The 18,925-nt window shown below is 47.8% G+C and overlaps 1 protein-coding gene across 4 annotated transcripts in view; it reads right to left on the bottom strand.

Moving 5' to 3' along the window:
* Positions 1 to 3,628: 3,628 nt before the first annotated feature.
* Positions 3,629 to 18,925, bottom strand: part of LOC112251631 (tyrosine-protein kinase receptor Tie-1) — a 23,013-nt gene continuing 7,716 nt past the window's right edge. The window contains exons 5-23 of one of the 4 annotated variants that reach the window (XM_042322402.1): positions 18,294 to 18,425; positions 17,883 to 18,023; positions 17,536 to 17,664; positions 17,273 to 17,418; positions 16,927 to 17,071; positions 16,509 to 16,667; positions 16,000 to 16,137; positions 15,342 to 15,644; positions 14,879 to 15,169; positions 14,100 to 14,305; positions 13,179 to 13,389; positions 12,894 to 13,007; positions 11,568 to 11,758; positions 10,954 to 11,067; positions 10,186 to 10,256; positions 9,128 to 9,168; positions 7,046 to 7,142; positions 5,055 to 5,154; positions 3,629 to 4,693 (exon numbers count right to left, since the gene is read on the bottom strand). In XM_042322402.1, the coding sequence (XP_042178336.1) occupies positions 4,622 to 4,693; positions 5,055 to 5,154; positions 7,046 to 7,142; positions 9,128 to 9,168; positions 10,186 to 10,256; positions 10,954 to 11,067; positions 11,568 to 11,758; positions 12,894 to 13,007; positions 13,179 to 13,389; positions 14,100 to 14,305; positions 14,879 to 15,169; positions 15,342 to 15,644; positions 16,000 to 16,137; positions 16,509 to 16,667; positions 16,927 to 17,071; positions 17,273 to 17,418; positions 17,536 to 17,664; positions 17,883 to 18,023; positions 18,294 to 18,425 (2,801 nt within the window). In that variant the 3' untranslated portion in view covers positions 3,629 to 4,621. The remainder of the gene's footprint in view (positions 4,694 to 5,054; positions 5,155 to 7,045; positions 7,143 to 9,127; positions 9,169 to 10,185; positions 10,257 to 10,953; positions 11,068 to 11,567; positions 11,759 to 12,893; positions 13,008 to 13,178; positions 13,390 to 14,099; positions 14,306 to 14,878; positions 15,170 to 15,341; positions 15,645 to 15,999; positions 16,138 to 16,508; positions 16,668 to 16,926; positions 17,072 to 17,272; positions 17,419 to 17,535; positions 17,665 to 17,882; positions 18,024 to 18,293; positions 18,426 to 18,925) is intronic. The other 3 variants (XM_042322404.1, XM_042322403.1, XM_042322405.1) reach the window with 3 other exon arrangements.

Here is an 18,925-nt window from a genome sequence, read left to right as displayed (position 1 = left end):
CTAGGTATCCCCCTTTCCCTATACAACTGACTAGGTATCCCCCTTTCCCTACACAACTGACTAGGTATCCCCCTTTCCCTATACAACTGACTAGGTATCCCCCTTTCCCTACACAACTGACTAGGTATCCCTCTTTCCCTATACAACTGACTAGGTATCCCCTTTCCCTACACAACTGACTAGGTATCCCCCTTTCCCTATACAACTGGCTAGGTATCCCCCTTTCCCTTTACAACTGACTAGGTATCCCCTTTTCCCTTTACAATTGACTAGGTATCCCCTTTCCCTATACAACTGACTAGGTATCCCCTTTTCCCTTTACAATTGACTAGGTATCCCCTTTTCAATTGACTAGGTATCCCCCTTTCCCTATACAACTGACTAGGTATCCCCTTTTCCCTTTACAACTGACTAGGTATCCCCCTTTCCCTATACAACTGACTAGGTATCCCCCTTTCCCTATACAACTGACTAGGTATCCCCCTTTCCCTATACAACTGACTAGGTATCCCCTTTCCCTATACAACTGACTAGGTATCCCCTTTTCCCTTTACAACTGACTAGGTCTCCCCCTTTCCCTATACAACTGACTAGGTATCCCCCTTTCCCTATACAACTGACTAGGTATCCCCCTTTCCCTATACAACTGACTAGGTCTCCCCCTTTCCCTATACAACTGACTAGGTCTCCCCCTTTCCCTATACAACTGACTAGGTCTCCCCTTTCCCTATACAACTGACTAGGTATCCCCCTTTCCCTACACAACTGACTAGGTATCCCCTTTTCCCTATACAACTGACTAGGTATCCCCCTTTCCCTATACAACTGACTAGGTCTCCCCCTTTCCCTATACAACTGACTAGGTATCCCCCTTTCCCTATACAACCGACTAGGTCTCCCCTTTCCCTATACAACTGACTAGGTATCCCCCTTTCCCTACACAACTGACTAGGTATCCCCTTTTCCCTTTACAACTGACTAGGTCTCCCCCTTTCCCTATACAACTGACTAGGTATCCCCCTTTCCCTATACAACTGACTAGGTATCCCCCTTTCCCTATACAACTGACTAGGTATCCCCCTTTCCCTATACAACTGACTAGGTCTCCCCCTTTCCCTATACAACTGACTAGGTCTCCCCTTTCCCTTTACAACTGACTAGGTATCCCCCTTTCCCTATACAACTGACTAGGTATCCCCCTTTCCCTATACAATTGACTAGGTCTCCCCTTTCCCTTTACAACTGACTAGGTCTCCCCTTTCCCTATACAACTGACTAGGTATCCCCCTTTCCCTATACAACTGACTAGGTCTCCCCTTTCCCTTTACAACTGACTAGGTCTCCCCTTTTTCCCTATACCTGACTAGGTATCCCCCTTTCCCTATACAACTGACTAGGTATCCCCCTTTCCCTATACAACTGACTAGGTATCCCCTTTCCCTATACAACTGACTAGGTATCCCCCTTTCCTATACAACTGACTAGGTATCCCCTTTCCCCTTTCCCTATACAACTGACTAGGTATCCCCTTTCCCTATACAACTGACTAGGTATCCCCTTTCCCCCTTTCCCTATACAACTGACTAGGTATCCCCCTTTCCCTATACAACTGACTAGGTATCCCCTTTCCCTATACAACTGACTAGGTATCCCCCTTTCCCTATACAACTGACTAACTGTATCCCCTTTCCCTTTACAACTGACTAGGTATCCCCTTTCCCTTTACAACTGACTAGGTATCCCCCTTTCCCTATTTACAACTGACTAGGTATCCCCCTTTCCCTATACAACTGACTAGGTATCCCCCTTTCCCTATACAACTGACTAGGTATCCCCCTTTCCCTTTACAACTGACTAGGTATCCCCCTTTCCCTTTACAACTGACTAGGTATCCCCTTTTCCCTTTACAACTGACTAGGTATCCCCTTTCCTTTACAACTGACTAGGTATCCCCTTTCCCATACAACTGACTAGGTATCCCCTTTCCCTATACAACTGACTAGGTATCCCCCTTTCCCTATACAACTGACTAGGTATCCCCCTTTACAACTGACTAGGTATCCCCCTTTCCCTATACAACTGACTAGGTATCCCCTTTCCCTATACAACTGACTAGGTATCCCCCTTTCCCTATACAACTGACTAGGTATCCCCCTTTCCCTATACAACTGACTAGGTCTCCCCCTTTCCCTTATCAGGGATCTAACGTGTAGTTCTTCAAAGGGACATCTGGGTAGATAGTAGAATACAGCTTGGCGTACTGTATGTTTTAATATATTATGTGTATGACATTTAGCAGACACTTTTCCAAAGCAACATACATTTCTACGTATGGGTGGACCTGGGAATCGAACCCACAATCCTACTGTTGCAATCGACATGCTCTGTCAACTGAGCCATACAGAACCAGCTTGTTATATTGTAGGTTCAGACAGGACCAGTTTGTTATAATGTAGGTTCAGACAGGACCAGTTTGTTATAATGTAGGTTCAGACAGGACCAGTTTGTTATATTGTAGGTTCAGACAGGACCAGTTTGTTATATTGTAGGTTCAGACAGGACCAGTTTGTTATATTGTAGGGTCATACAGGACCAGTTTGTTATAATGTAGGTTCAGACAGGACCAGTTTGTTATAATGTAGGTTCAGACAGGACCAGTTTGTTATATTGTAGGTTCAGACAGGACCAGTTTGTTATAATGTAGGTTCATACAGGACCAGTTTGTTATCGTTTTGGTTCATGCCTTTTTGTTCATACATAGATGTGTACAAGTAGTGTGTGTGTGTGTGTGTTCGGGTGTCAGGAAATTGAGCTCAGCAGGGCTCTGCGTGCCAGTCCTCAGTCCTAGCCTGTGGCTGGTGTCCTGGTGTCAGCAGCAGGAGGAAATCCTCTGACAGATCAGCTCCCTGCAGCAGGGAAGAGGCCAGGCCACAGGGTGTGTGTATGTGTGTGTGTGTGTTGACAGATCAGCTCTCTGAAGCAGGGAAGAGGCCAGGCCACAGGGTGTGTGTATGTGTGTGTGTGTGTTGACAGATCAGCTCTCTGAAGCAGGGAAGAGGGAAGAGGCCATGCCAGCAGGGAAGGGTGCCACAGGGTGTGTGTGTGTGTGTGTTGACAGATCAGCTCTCTGAAGCAGGGAAGAGGCCAGGCCACAGGGTGTGTGTTTGTGTGTTGACAGATCAGCTCTCTGAAGCAGGGAAGAGGCCAGATCACAGGGTGTGTGTTTGTGTGTTGACAGATCAGCTCTGTGCTGCAGGGAAGAGGCCAGTTACCTGTCAACCTCAGGCCCCAATGAGCCTGGGCTGCGGTTTATCCCTAACACCCCAACACGCTGACACCCAGAGGGATAAAAGTAGGTCACCATGTTCTTTTGAACATCACTTCATTTAACCTCACACCTCCCAGGACTCAGTGGTAAAACAGTGGCAGCAGAGCAGTACAGCATCGCTGGGTTAGATATGATAGGGGGAAAAAAGTCACATTTGCTACTTTAGATTCACAGCTCAAGTTACTTATTACGTGCCTCTGTGAGATCAAGACAACAAAACCTATTTTCTCACAGAGTAGATAGATACACCGTTCAAAGAGATGCAGGTAGCATACAGTATGTCACAAAGGTGAACAGGTGGTCTGTGTATATGATTTATACTCAACTTTTACAAAGGGATGATATATTCTGTAAGTACACTTTAAGAGGAAGGAGAGACAGTAAAAAGCACAGCGGTCACATTGTCATTTACAGCAGCGACCTGGGGAATCGCTACAGGGGAGAGGAGATGAATGAGCCAATTGGAAGCTGGAGATGATAAGGTGACCATGATGGTATGAGAGACAGATTGGGAATTTAGCCAGGACACCGGGGTTAACACCCCTACTCTTATGATAAGTGCCATGGGATCTTTAGTGACCACAGAGAGTCAGGACAGTCGTTTAACATCCCATCCGAAAGACGGGAAATAAGTGAATATACACGTTGAATACACAGATTTCAGGTTCAAGTGCTACATTGTATGTTTCTCCCCAGCCGGATCCATCTCAATCCATTTCAGAATGAACAGCAAACTCCACGTGTGTCCATGTGTCCATAAAAAGGTATTCTCTGCATTTGGACGGAGGAAAGGTCATAGGGCACCCCACATACACTGTCAGTGTAGTATCATGTGAGTCTGTCAGTGTAGTATCATGTGAGTCTGTCAGTGTAGTATCATGTGAGTCTGTCAGTGTAGTATCATGTGAGTCTGTCAGTGTAGTATCATGTGAGTCTGTCAGTGTAGTATCATGTGAGTCTGTCAGTGTAGTATCATGTGAGTCTGTCAGTGTAGCACATGTGATGTAGCACCTTCCTCTTCCACACTTTCCTTCAAACAAGCACCAAGTCCAGTGTTACAACTCCCAAACCAGTCCCAACCAGTCCCAACCAGTCCCAACCAGTCCCCCCATCAGACCTTGATAGTGTCCTTTCACAGTCCTCCCTCTATAGCCTAGTGGTCCGGGTGGATCGTCTGTTGTTCCACCGGTCCCCACGTTGGGCGGCAGCAGGGGGGTGGCAGTAACGCGGTGCCCAGCCTCGGGGCCTCTCCTGTGGGCTACGAGACCTGTCGGGGTCTGGGGGGGCTGGAAGTCAGGCCTCCTCGGCCGTGGCGTCTATCCCAGCATAGGTGAAGTTCTCAAAGAGCGCCATGTTCACGTAGGCCTGGGGTGGGACGTAAGGAGAGGAGTAGTTAGATAGTGGAGTGATTTAGAAAATTACGGGTGAGGAATTAATTCAGTAAGGAGGAGGAATTGTATGTAACCAGGACTAGGGATCTCCAAATCAGGAGGTAGGAAGCAGGAAATACCGAATCCTCCAACCAGGATTTGGAAAAACCAGGGAATTTATTGAAAGTTCCTGGAATGTTGCAACCCTAACCAGGACCTTCTGTGTCAACTCCTGCAAGACAACACAAACAAGTCTGGGACCAGGCTACCTCTGTACCCTTTGGGATAGGTCAGGAGGTTGCTAGAGGATTGAAAATGTGAGTCCTAACTGAAACTGTAAGTTACAGACTCCTTACCTTCCTGGCCTCCTGCATTCTGTTGAGCTGTACAGAGATCTGGGAGAACGGAGGTCTCTCATAGGGCCGGTCTCGCCAGCACTGCCTCATCAACTCATACCTGGATAAAAAAAACTATTAACCAATTATAAAACCCACAACAAACTATAATAACTAGCTATAATGGTGCACACAGTCTCTGTCTGTGTCTCTCTCTGTCTATGACTGTGTCCCTCTCTGTCTGTGTCTGTGTCTCTCTGTCTGTGTCTCTCTCTGTCTGTGTCTGTGTCTCTCTGTCTGTGTCGGTGTCTCTCTCTGTCTGTGTCGGTGTCTCTCTCTGTCTATGACTGTGTCCCTCTCTGTCTGTGTCTGTGTCTCTCTCTGTCTGTGTCTGTGTCTCTCTGTCTGTGTCGGTGTCTCTCTCTGTCTGTGTCGGTGTCTCTCTCTGTCTTTGTCGGTGTCTCTCTCTGTCTGTGTCTCTCTCTGCCTGTGTCTGTGTCTCTCTATGTCTGTGTCTGTGTCTCTCTCGGTCTGTGTCTGTGTCTCTAGCTGTCTGTGTCTCTCTCTGTCTGTGCCTCTCTCTGTGTCTGTGCATCTCTCTGTCTGTGTCTCTATCTGTCTGTCTGTGTCACTGTCTGTGTTTCTGTCTGTGTCTCTCTCTGTCTGTGTCTGTGTCTCTCTCTGTCTGTGTCGGTGTCTCTCTCTGTCTGTGTCTGTCTCTCTCTCTGTCTCTGTCTGTGTCTCTCTCTGTCTGTGTCTGTGTCCCTCTCTGTCTGTGACTCTCTCTGTATGTGTCTCTCTCTGTCTGTGTCTTTCTCTGTCTGTGCCTGTGTCTCTAGCTGTCTGTGTCACTGTCTGTGTCTGTCTCTCTCTCTGTCTCTGTCTGTGTCTCTCTCTGTCTGTGTCTGTGTCCCTCTCTGTCTGTGACTCTCTCTGTATGTGTCTCTCTCTGTCTGTGTCTTTCTCTGTCTGTGTCTTTCTCTGTCTGTGCCTGTGTCTCTAGCTGTCTGTGTCTCTCTCTGTCTTTGTCTCTCTCTGTGTCTGTGCCTCTCTCTGTCTGTCTGTGTTTTTCTCTTTCTCTCTCTGTCTATGTCTGTGTCTCTCTTTGTCTGTTTCTGTGTCTCTCTATCTGTGTCTGTGTCTCTCTCTGTCTTTGTCTGTGTCTCTATCTGTCTGTGTTTCTCTCTGTCTCTGTCTGTGTCTCTGTCTGTGTCTCTCTCTTTCTCTCTATGTCTGTGTCTGTCTGTGTCTCTGTCTGTGTCTCTCTCTGTCTGTGTATCTTTCTGTCTGTGTATCTTTCTGTCTGTGTATCTTTCTGTCTGTATCTCTCTCTGTCTGTGTCCCTCTCTGTCTGTGTCTGTGTCTCTCTCTCTCTGTCTGTGTCTCTCTCTGTCTTTGTCTGTGTCTCTCTCTGTGTCTGTGTTTCTCTGTCTGTGTCTCTGTCGTCTGTGTCTCTCTGTGTCTTTGTCTATCTCTGTCTATCTCTGTCTTTGTCTGTGTCTCTCTCTGTCTGTGTCTTTCTCTCTGTCTGTGTCGGTGTCTCTCTCTGTCTGTGTCTGTATATCTCTCTGTGTTTATCTCTGTCTGTGTCTCTCTCTGTGTCTCTCTGTCTGTGTCTGTGTCTCTGTCTGTGTTGTGTCTCTCTCTGTCTGTGTTGTGTGTCTCTCTGTGTGTCTGTGTCTCTCTCTATCTGTGTCTGTGTCTCTTTCTGTCTGTCTGTTCTTTCTCTGTCTTTCTGTGTCTGTGTCTGTCTGAGTCTCTCTCTGTCTGTCTGTGTCTCTCTCTGTGTCTGTCTTTGTCTGTCTGTCTGTCTTTCTGTCTGTTTGTTTGTTTGTTTGTTTGTTTGTTTGTTTGTCTGTCTGTCTGTCTGTCTGTCTGTCTGTCTGTCTGTCTGTCTGTCTGTCTGTCTGTCTGTCTGTCTGTCTGTCTGTCTGACTCACTCACTCACTCACTCACTCACTCACACACACGTATGCACGCACACACAGTTCCAAGCCCAGGTCATTGCTTACACTTCGTCGTCACAATTCCTGGGCTGTTCCATCCTGTAGCTCTGAGGGAGCTTCTCATAAAGCTCGGCACAGGTCATCCCACAGTAAGGAGTACCACCTGGTAGACAGACAGAGAGACGTTTAACTTTTACAACCATACACTGACACGGGACACTGACACGGGGCACTGACACGGGGCACTGACACGGGACACTGACACCAGACACTGACACGGGGCACTGACACGGGCACTGACACGGGACACTGACACGGGGCACTGACACAGGACACTGAAACGGGGCACTGACACGGGCACTGACATGGGATACTGACACGGGGCACTGACACGGGCACTGACACGGGGCACTGACACGGGACACGGACACTGGGCACTGACACGGGACACTGACACGGGACACTGACACGGGGCACTGACACGGGGCACGGACACTGGGCACGGACACTGGGCACGGACACTGGGCACTGACACGGGACACTGACACGGGGCACTGATACGGGACACTGACACGGGGCACTGACACGGGGCACTGACACGGGACACTGACACGGGACACTGACACGGGGCACGGACACGGGGAACGGACACGGGAACTGACACGGGACACGGACACTGGGCACTGACACGGGACACTGACATGGGGCACTGACACGGGGCACTGACACGGGGCACTGACACGGGGCACTGACACGGGACACAGACACTGGGCACGGACACTGGGCACGGACACGGGGCACTGACACGGGGCACTGACACGGGGCACTGACATGGGACACTGACACGGGACACGGACACAGGGTACTGACACGGGACACGGACACTGGGCACTGACACGGGACACGGACACAGGGCACTGACACGGGACACGGACACAGGGCACTGACACGGGACACGGACACAGGGCACTGACACGGGACACGGACACTGGGCACTGACACGGACTGATGTCTGTCAGTCATAGTCTTGATCAAAATCATCATCATCACCATCACCATCATCATCACCATCACCACCATCATCATCATCACCATCATCATCACCATCATCATCACCACCATCATCATCATCACCATCATCACCACCACCATCACCATCATCATCACCACCACCATCACCATCATCATCATCACCATCACCACCACCATCATCATCACCATCATCACCACCACCATCACCATCATCATCATCACCACCACCATCATCATCACCATCATCACCACCACCATCATCACCGCCACCATCACCATCATCATCACCATCATCATCATCATCACCATCATAAACCATCACCACCAGCATCATCACCGCCACCATCATCATCACCATCATCATCATCACCATCACCATCATCACCATCATCATCATCACCATCATAAACCATCACCACCACCACCATCATCACCATCATCACCATCATCATCACCATCACCATCATCATCATCACCATCATAAACCATCACCACCACCATCATCATCACCATCATCATCACCATCATCATCACCATCATCATCACCATCATCATCACCATCATCACCGCCACCATCATCATCACCGCCACCATCATCACCATCATCACCGCCACCATCATCATCACCATCACCATCATCATCATCATCATCATCACCATCATCACCACCACCATCATCATCACCATCATAAACCATCATCATCACCATCATCACCACCACCATCATCATCACCATCATCACCACCACCATCATCATCACCATCATAAACCATCATCATCACCATCACACCACCATCATCATCACCCTCATCAACCCTCATAGGAGGGGTTATTTTGCTCAGACTTTTATGACATAATATTTCCTAGAGTGAGGATGTTCTTTCTGTGTATTCTGAAGTTGTTTATCCTCTGCCCCTCCCCCATTCTCTCTGTGACCTATGGTACATTTACAGTATGATGTGAAAGCTGTGGTGGAAATACTCTCTCAGGGTAACCGGAGGTGTTTTGATTATTTCATGTTGGGTGCCCACATGGCTGGGAATATACGCCAACAGTATTTCTCATCTGAAAATAGGAATAGAGTTCACACTTAACGTTAACTTGGCGTCAACTTACCTAAACTCACTATCTCCCATAGAAGTACACCGAAAGACCATCTGAGAAAGAGAGAGAGAAGGACGATGAGGAACGGTGGAGAAGTAAAGGCCATTGAACAGTTAGAGTGAAATTGTAATTCCATCCATTAAACAGGGTAATTAGAGGTTTTATGTTGACTTGCCAATGTGAACTAACAAGATAATGTAGCCTACCCACTGCAAGTTGAACAGTTAAGTGTCAGTCAGTCTGTACAAATACAATATGACTCTGCCTCAGGTTATCTCTCTCTCTCTATTCAATTCAATTCAATCCAAGGGGCTTTATTGGCATGGGAAACATATGTTTACATTGCCAAAGCAAGTGAAATGGATAAACAAAAGTGAAATAAACAACAACAACAAAAATTAACAGTAAATATTACACTCACAAAAGTTCCAAAAGAATAAAGACATTTCAAATGTCATATTATGTCTATATATTTTCTCTCTCTCGTAAACACAGAGTAATGGTCTGGTTATCTTTTCTTATGTTCTGTGTGCCTTAGCTCACACACGACACACACACACACACACACACACACACACACACACACACACACACACACACACACACACACACACACACACACACACACACACACACACACACACACACACACAGCTCATTTACAACTTGTTTACTACAGAAACGTCTCTCTTTTCTGCTAACCTAACCAACTCTTTTTCGTTTCACTTCCTGTAGCTGTCCTAGGGCCTTCCAGTCAGTTCTGAGGTGGGTATAAATAGTGTGTGTTTGACAGGCTCTGTGTGGTAGTGAGACCATCCACTGGCTCTATGTTCCTTTAGGGCTTCCTGGGTTCTGTTATCAGTTTCCTCTGTCCTAAGTTATCAGTTCACCATTGGGGGGGGCGAACATGATTTGTTGTTTTGGACAGCAGGGCAGAGAGAGAGACCGGGATCATGTGACTGCTGGCATCGTATTGTCTTCCAACCGTTACTGGAACACATGGTATAATTGTCTAAATAAAGCCACGATTTGTTCTCGTTGAACTATGTGTTTCCCAGACAGATACTCACACGTCACTCTTGGTGGTGTACACACTGTAGTTTAGGGACTCTATCGCCATCCAACGCACAGGCAACCTCCCCTGTAATGCAAAGAGAAAAGGTCAAGACATTCAGTTCAGTCCTCCTATGCAGTTTTCAGTCTGTCTAATACATGTAAAGGTGTATGATTCTCTCTTCTCATAACTTGCAGGGTTACTTGCTTGCCCTCTTACATCAACAATACTGCCCTCTTACATCAACAATACTGCCCTCTTACATCAACAATACTGCCCTCTTACATCAACAATACTGCCCTCTTACATCAACAATACTGCCCTCTTACATCAACAATACTTCCCTCTTACATCAACAATTACTGCCCTCTTACATCAAAAATTACTGCCCTCTTACATCAACAATTACTGCCCCTTACATCAACAATTACTGCCCTCTTACATCAACAATACTGCCCTCTTACATCAACAATACTGCCCTCTTACATCAACAATACTGCCCTCTTACATCAACAATACTGCCCTCTTACATCAACAATACTGCCCTCTTATATCAACAATACTGCCCTCTTATATCAACAATACTGCCCTCTTACATCAACAATACTGCCCTCTTACATCAACAATTACTGCCCTCTTACATCAACAATACTGCCCTCTTCAGTTCCTTCCACTCATTTCACAGTCTTATGTATCATCTCTACTCGTTTTGGGGAATCATTACAGACTAGTACACTGGCTAAGGTTTGATAATGCACAGTGCTGTTTGTGACTGAGCACCCACCATGGTCTTCTTCACATAGACCTCCTCTCCTCTGGACAGACCGAAGTCTGCTATCTTAGCGACCAGGTTGTCTCCCACTAGAACGTTCCTCGCTGCCAGATCTCTGTGGATGAACTAGAGAGAGAGAGAGAGAGAGAGAGAGAGAGAGACAGAGCGAGAGAGCGAAAGAGAGAGAGAGAGAGAGAGAGAGAGAGAGAGAGGGAGGAGAGAAAGGAAAGGGAGGAGAGAGGGAGAGAGAGAGAGAGAGAGAGAGAGAGAGAGGGAGGGAGGGAGGGAGGGAGGGAGGGAGGGAAAGAGGAAAGGGAGGAGAGAGAGGGGAGAGAGAGGAGAGGGGGAGAGGGAGAAGAGGGGGGAGAGGGAGAAGAGGGAGGATGAAGATAACATCTGGGAATTATATAATTGAAAATGTATGCTGAGAGGAAAACCACATAAACGAAGATTCTCTGTCACATTTATCAGTCATCATTTGTGTATTGAAGCTTGCACAGCTGTAAAACAATGAAATAAAATTATGCTGCCAAACTTGGATAAGAACCACATAGAACTGGCAACTCCCCTCCCAACACAGAGACACATCTTTAGAGTTCACAGAGACATCTGTGTGTATACCATACCTGTTTGTCACTAAGGTAGTGCATGCCAGTTGCCACGTCGACGGCAAACTGCAGCAGTTGTTGTGAGGTGAGGGTGGATGCGGTGCCATGCTCCTTGGCAAAGGCGGGGTCTGTCTCCAGGACTCTGCTCTTACGCAGAAAGTCAAGCAGGTTACCATAGGGGGCGTACTCAATGGCAATATACAGGTACCCTACACAGGTAGAGAGAGGCAGTTAGGGGAAAGTGAAGGAATTGTATGATCTACTTGTACACTTTATGGAGAAGGTTGCTAAGGGAGATACCATACGCATAAAAGTTAGCCATGGAAAGGTAGGAAGGCATTAACTGACTGTCATAATGTAACCATAGAAATATAATTCTAGTTCTGTGTTGTAGTCATCATAATTGTATCAAGAGAGGAAGAGGAGAGAGAGAGAGAGAGAGAGAGAGAGAGAGAGAGAGAGAGAGAGAGAGAGAGAGAGAGAGAGAGAGAAAGAGAGAGAGAGAGAGAGAGAGAGAGAGAGAGAAGAGAGAGAGAGAGAGAGAGAGAGAGAGAGAGAGAGAGAGAGAGAGAGAGAGAGAGAGAGAGAGAGAGAGAGAGAGAGAGAGAGAGAGAGAGAGAGAAAGAGAGAGAGAGAGAGAGACAAAGAGAACCATCATTAACCAGCCATTCTGGTTTCTCTCTCAGGGCTACTTGAGAACCAGTAGGATTGTGAAACACAGTGGTTTGGCAGGATGTATTTTTCTCATGGTTGAGTTGTTTTTGTAATCTCCCTCTAAAGTACAAAGAGAAACAGGCAATTGAATTATGTCCCGAAACCATCAGATGTGGTATGGAAATTGAAATGTCATGCTCAGAGCTTGGTCCCAAGACTCTGTATCACACAGATAGATGTGTAGCAGTGGAACAGTTTGCTGATGTGGCATATGGACAACCAAAACAAATGTTATTGTGCAAATGCTTCTTGCAGATAGACAGGGTTTGTTTGGGTTGGACGACACACAGTCGTGTCCAGGTGCACATCTGTACGCATCCGGATAACTCAGGATATTAACCACTTCATGCCCTGCATGTCGGGCTCAGGCAACTAAGCAATATGGAATCAGTACTGAACAAATACAAAGTTGACCTTCATTTACAGTTTACACAGCTTGACATCTTAAAATCACATGCTATAGCAAAACATAAAATAATACAGACTTATTTCTATCAACTTGCTTCAAAACTCATATTTAAAAGTATTCCCTTGAAGAGGGAAGTAGTATTATATTACAGCCAGCAGTATTATTATAGCGTCAATTAAAAGCATGTAATTCCCACCCTGACCAGTAGGTGGGAGACTCACCCCTGTTTTCACAGGCTCCTATGAGATTGATGATGTTGGGATGCTGGCCCAGTTTACACAATACCTCCAGCTCTCCTGCAAAGTCCCGGTGGTCATTCTCAGAGGCAAACTCTGCTCAAAACGAAACACAGCAAACATAGCAAGTTACAAACAGGTACAGAGAAAGAAGCTTGTTCAATTTGACCCCTGGCTTGTTGTCAGAGTTTTTAGTGTGTGTGTCATTGTGTGTCTGTGTGTGTCTGTTTTGGTGTGTGTGCCTGCGTGTGTTTGTGTGGTACATACTACCTTTCAGCATCTTGATAGCAGCGCTCATCTTGGCCCCATCCTTCTTGATCATGGCCTTGATGACCTGACCGAAGTTGCCCTCTCCGATGACGTCCTCAAACTTGATGTCATCCCACTCCAGGATGGGGTAGGTGAGGGACTCGGCGGCAGGCTTGGGTCTCCTCGTCAGGGTCAGGGTCCCAGAGTTAAACTGCAGGATGGTCTCCTCTCCCTACGGGTTGCAATGATTCATTTCATTCATTTTGAATCAGTCAAAGTATAAAAATGGTATATATAGAGAGGTTTCTAATAATATGTCGCTATGTATAATATAGCGTAAAAGTGGATATATACACTGTACAAAATATTAAGAACACCTGCTTTCCACAGTATAATGGCCGGGAGAGTCCAGGTGAACTATATGATCCCTTATAGATGTCACCTGTTAAATCCACTCCAATCAGTGTAGATGAAGGGGAGGAGACAGGTTAAATAAGGATTTACAAGCCTTGAAACAATTGAGAAATGGATTGTGTATGTGTGCCATTCGAGGGTGAATGGGAAAGACAAAATATTTGAAGTGCCTTTGAACGGGGTATTGGTAGTAGGTGCCGGGCACACTGGTTTGAGTGTCAAGAACCGCAACACTGCTGGGTTTTCACACTCAACAGTTTCCCGTGTGCATCAAGAATGGTCCACCACCCAAAGGACTTCCAGCCAACCTGACACAACTTTGGAAAGCAATGGAGTAAACATTGTCCAGCATCCCTGTGGAATGCTTTTGACACTTTGAAGAATCCATACCCCGATGAATTGAGTCTGTTCTGAGGGCAGGAGGGGGTGCAACTCAATATTAGGAAGGTGTTCTTAATGTTTGGTACACTCAGTGTATATTTAGTGAACTAGTTAATGACTGTGGTATGCCGTGTCTCTCTCTCTCACTCTGTCTCTCACCGATCCAGACTGGTAGGTGAAGTTGCGTCTGCGGTTGAGCAGGGTCTTGCGGATGCAGAAGAGGGCCAGCAGGGCCAGCAGGATGGTGACACAGGTGACCGTCACAGACCCCACTACCGCCACCACCAGCTGGTAGCCCTCGCTGCCTGGACGCCCCCCCACACCCTGGGTGGTTGGAGTGAAGTCCTGGAAGCCTGAAAGGGGAGGAGTGGTAGAGGAGGAGGAAGAGGAGGAGATGAGGAGATGAGGAGGAGAGGAGGAGAGGAGGAGAAGAGGAGGGGAGGAGGAGGAGATGAGGAGGGGAGGAGGAGGAGATGAGGAGGGGAGGAGGAGATGAGGAGATGAGGAGGAGATGAGAAGGGGAGGAGGAGGAGATGAGGAGGAGGAGGAGGAGATGAGGAGGAGGAGGAGGAGGAGGGGAGGAGGAGGAGATGAGGAGGAGATGAGGAGATGAGGAGGGGAGGAGGGGAGGAGGAGGAGATGAGTAGATGAGGAGGGAGGAAGAGGAGATGAGAAGGTGATGAGGAGGCGAGGAAGAGATGAGGTGGAGGGGAGGAGATGAAGAGAGGAGGAGATGAGGAGGGGATGAGGAGGTGTGCAGTGAGAATCACCTGAGCATCTCCTATTTCTTATGTACAATAGGCTAAGTATCTCCTCTCTCTCACTCACTCACTCACTCACTCACTCACTCACTCACTCACTCACTCACTCACTCACTCACTCACTGTTATTCATTTGGGATTACAGAGTGGCGTAATCTAACTCACCATCTCCCTGGGTCCTGGCATGGACCAACTTGCTCCACTCCCCCGGTACTTTAGAGAAGGCTCTCACTCTGAACTGGTAGAGAGTACTCCCGTTAAGTGCTGTCACGTCTTTAGCCGTCTTGTTGCCATCGTCAGTATCTACCCAGGGGTGCAGGCTGCCCTGACCCACTGGCTGGTACTCTATGATGTACTTCACTATGCCCCCGTTAGGGTCCTCAGGGGGCTGCCACTTCACCTGCACCGCAGACACAGACAGGGGCAGGGCCTGGACATTACGAGGGGAGGAGGGACCTGAGGGAGCGGGGGAGAGGGGATAAGAGAGGAGAAAAGTTGTATCTTAAGCTACATGGCTACGCTGCACAATGTTTTCATCCTGATTTCCTTTCTTTAATCATGACACACTACGAGGGCAGGGGGAGCCACATTCACCGCTAAGCCAATAGAAAGAGCTTTTGTTAGTTACCCTGGCTGTTGATGCGGAAGTGGTAAGGCTTAGAGGCAGGCCCCAGACTGCCACAGTTGAGCAGCCTGACGACCACTGTGTAGTCTTGGTGGTACTGCAGGTTGTAGAACTTGGTGGAGAGCACATTGAGCAGGGTGGTCTCCTCTCTCAGCTTCTCTCCTGAGGGGGAGGGCCCAAAGAGCTGCACTAAGAACCCGCTGGCCGCACCCACAGCCCCGCCATCGTTACCAGGCAACAGCCAGCGCACGGTGGCGTTGCGGCCCTCCAGCGAACTGAAGTCAATCTCCGGTCGAACCGTTGGCTCTACAGCAGCGACACAGAACACGCAGTCAGGGAGAGGTCCACCAGCCTGGGATACTTACTCATTCTACTGTTTAAAGAACATTCTGATCTGGTCACTTATAGACCTCAGAATTAAAGAACCATTCTCACACAGATTCAGAACCAGCACTTAGCTGTCCACGAGGACAAACTTCTACTAACTTCAACTCACACACACACACACACACACACACACACACACACACACACACACACACACACACACACACACACACACACACACACACACTCCCCCTCTGCAGCTTCACCAAACCTCCGTTCTGACTTTCTTCCATTACATTCCAAAAACTAAAATGGCCGCTATGTTGTTTCTCACCTGGACAGTCAGTCTCCATGATGGCCTCGGGCCCCAGAGATCCCTCCCCTCCCTCCCCAGGACGGGTCAGCTGGACACGGACGTGGTAGCGTGTAGACGGCTTCAGATTCATCAGAGTTATAGGCTCTCTACTGTACACTGAAGAACATGAACACAGAGAGAGAGCATCAGAGACCATTATCAATGTAACATAGGGATCTAAAGTGTATAATGTATAATTAAGCAACAAGGCCCGAGCCGGGCAACACGGAGTGCCTGGACACAGCCCTTAGCCGTGGTATATTGGCCAATATACCACAAACCCCCGAGGTGCCTTATTGCTATTAGAAACTGGTTACCAATGTAATTAGAGCAGTAAAAAGACATGTTTTGTCATACCCATGGTATACGGTCTGATATACCACAGTGATTTTTCCTGTGAAATGGATAATAACGCATGTTGCCACTTGCCAAGATATGTAGTTGTAACTCCCATGACTTTACATGTGATCAAACTCCACCTGACATACCTATGATGGAGGACCAGGAGTCTCCGGTCTCCATGGGCTTGTAGAGGAGCTTGGTGGAGTCTATGGGTCCGTCTCCTCTGTAGGAATCCATAGGCATCACCACCAGTTGCTTACTCCTCTTCTCCAGCAGCTTGGGAGGGGTGTTGGGGCACGGCGGCTCTGGGGAGAGAGCGGGTGGGGGTGAGGATGTGGGTGAGACGGGTGATATGACGAGTTTCAACCAGAACATTAAAACCTTTTTATCTACCCTTTTTCTCAGTGTGTACTTAGGACAGGTTTCCCACTCAAATCAAGTCCTGCACTAAAAAGTATGTTCAAGTCCAGGACTAGGGTTCCTCTGTGTCTAGGAAAGCTGCCCTCGATGTTAAGCACCTCACACAGACTGATCTGGACCAGTAAAATACTTCTCTCTTCTGACCTTTGACAGTGAGGTTGAACTTGCGGGAGTCTTGTCCCCCATTGGTGGAGACCCTGCACTCCCATAACCCAGCATGCTCGAAGGACAGACGAGGGATCTCAAACTGGGCTGTGCTCTTATTGGAGTCCATGGTGGTGCGAGATGCCTGAGAGATGTCCAAATAGATATTGGTAAGTCTGTATGTTGAGCCAACTGACATTAACATAAAAAATATTGACCTATTTTCACTGTTACAAAAACACAGAATTTCCCAAATCTCACTGACAACACCATCACAGTTTGATTCCCAGTAATGGAATAATCCAATATAAAATAAACACCCTGGCCATCCCTCCATTGCCTCTACCTTGAGCACAGAACTGTCCAGTTTGCGCAGCTCGATGCTGGTGTGGCTAGGCAGGGGGTTGCCTGTGGCAGAACACAGGATCTCAGGGCTGGAGTCAAGGTTCCACTCCAGACTACTGGCCATGTCCAAGATCTGAGGGGCGCGGTCTGATGGGGGAGAAACAGATGAAGATGAGGAAGAAGATGTTTGGTAGAGGCACCAGTGGTGATGATGAGGAGGAGGAGGAGGAGGAAGAGGAGGAGGAGGAAGTCATGTTTACCTACCTGATTTCTCACAGTGCTGTCCTCTCCAGCCAGTGGGACATTGGCATCCACTGAAACGGTTACACACTCCTCCGTTCTTACACCTACAGCTCAGCCTGCAGTCTGCCCCGTACATGTCCCTGTGGCAGGCTGGGGGAGGGAAGACATTAGGATGGGAATGCCAAGGTGTTGGAGTTCTAATAAGTGTGTCATGAATTGCTACCTGATCTGGCTGTGCATGTTATGTCCGTATCTATTTTAACACATGCATTAATGTTGATAGGTTGGTTGTACAGTACAATCAATATTTATTGGTCAATCCAAGGCTGAAAATATGCCATAACCCTAATTATAACAAATGAACTCACATCTGTTGCAGTGGTTCCCAAACCATCCGCTGGCACAGGAGCATCCGTAAGGGTCAGCCAGGCAGAACCTTAGCCCTACACAGTCCAGCTCTGACCTGCACCACTCCTGACAGTTACGGCCAAACATCCCCTCTCTGCAGGCTGGAAGAGAATACATTACAAGTCCTAGATTTAGTACAGGACAGGTACAGTTACTTCAGACAGTTTGTCAATAGAATATACTTGCATTTTACACACACCACGCACGCACTTATACACACTTATGGACACACACACACACACACTACACATGAGTAATTGTGTGTATGTGTCAGCTTCAAGGCCACAATTTTATTCTTTAACATAGTGCCTGTAACCCCCCTCCTCCCCCCACACACAACCTCACTCACACCCAGACACAGCCACACTCACCTGTCTCGCAGCGCATCCCCATGAACCCTGGTGGACAGATACAGTCCCCATCACTGTCGTGGCACACCCCTCCATTGAGACACTCTGGACAGTCCTTGTCACAGTCGGCACCCCACTTCTTACTGCCACAGTCTGGGAGCGACAGCAGAGAAGCATCAGTGGCCAACCCACCCAAATACAAATACCTCATCCATATGTCAATCATCATACAGATCCTTGTAATGGTTAGCAGTAAGAGAGATGCTGCTGGGAGAGGTGTTGGAGGGCCAGTAGGAGGCACTCTTTCCCCAGGGCAGTAATTGGGGACATTGCCCTTGTGTTGGGTTCAGTCTTTCGGATGGGACTTTAAACGGGTGTCCTGACTCTCTGTGGTCACTAAAGAGCCCATGGCACTTATCATAAGAGTAGGGGTGTTAACCCCGGTGTCCTGGCTAAATTCCCAATCTGGCCCTCATACCATCATGGCCGCCTAATCATCCCCAGCTTCCAATTGGCTCATTCATCCCCCCTCCTCTCCCCTACTAACTATTCCCCAGGTCGTTGCTGTAAATGACAATGTGTTCTCAGTCAATGCACCTGGTAAAGTAAGGGTTAAATATAAAGGTAATACAGGTGTCAATCAGACTATTAAC

The sequence above is a fragment of the Oncorhynchus tshawytscha genome, linkage group LG05, assembly GCF_018296145.1.
Source record: "Oncorhynchus tshawytscha isolate Ot180627B linkage group LG05, Otsh_v2.0, whole genome shotgun sequence".
NCBI lineage: Eukaryota > Metazoa > Chordata > Actinopteri > Salmoniformes > Salmonidae > Oncorhynchus > Oncorhynchus tshawytscha.
This window is presented reverse-complemented; position numbering and strand designations above follow the sequence as displayed.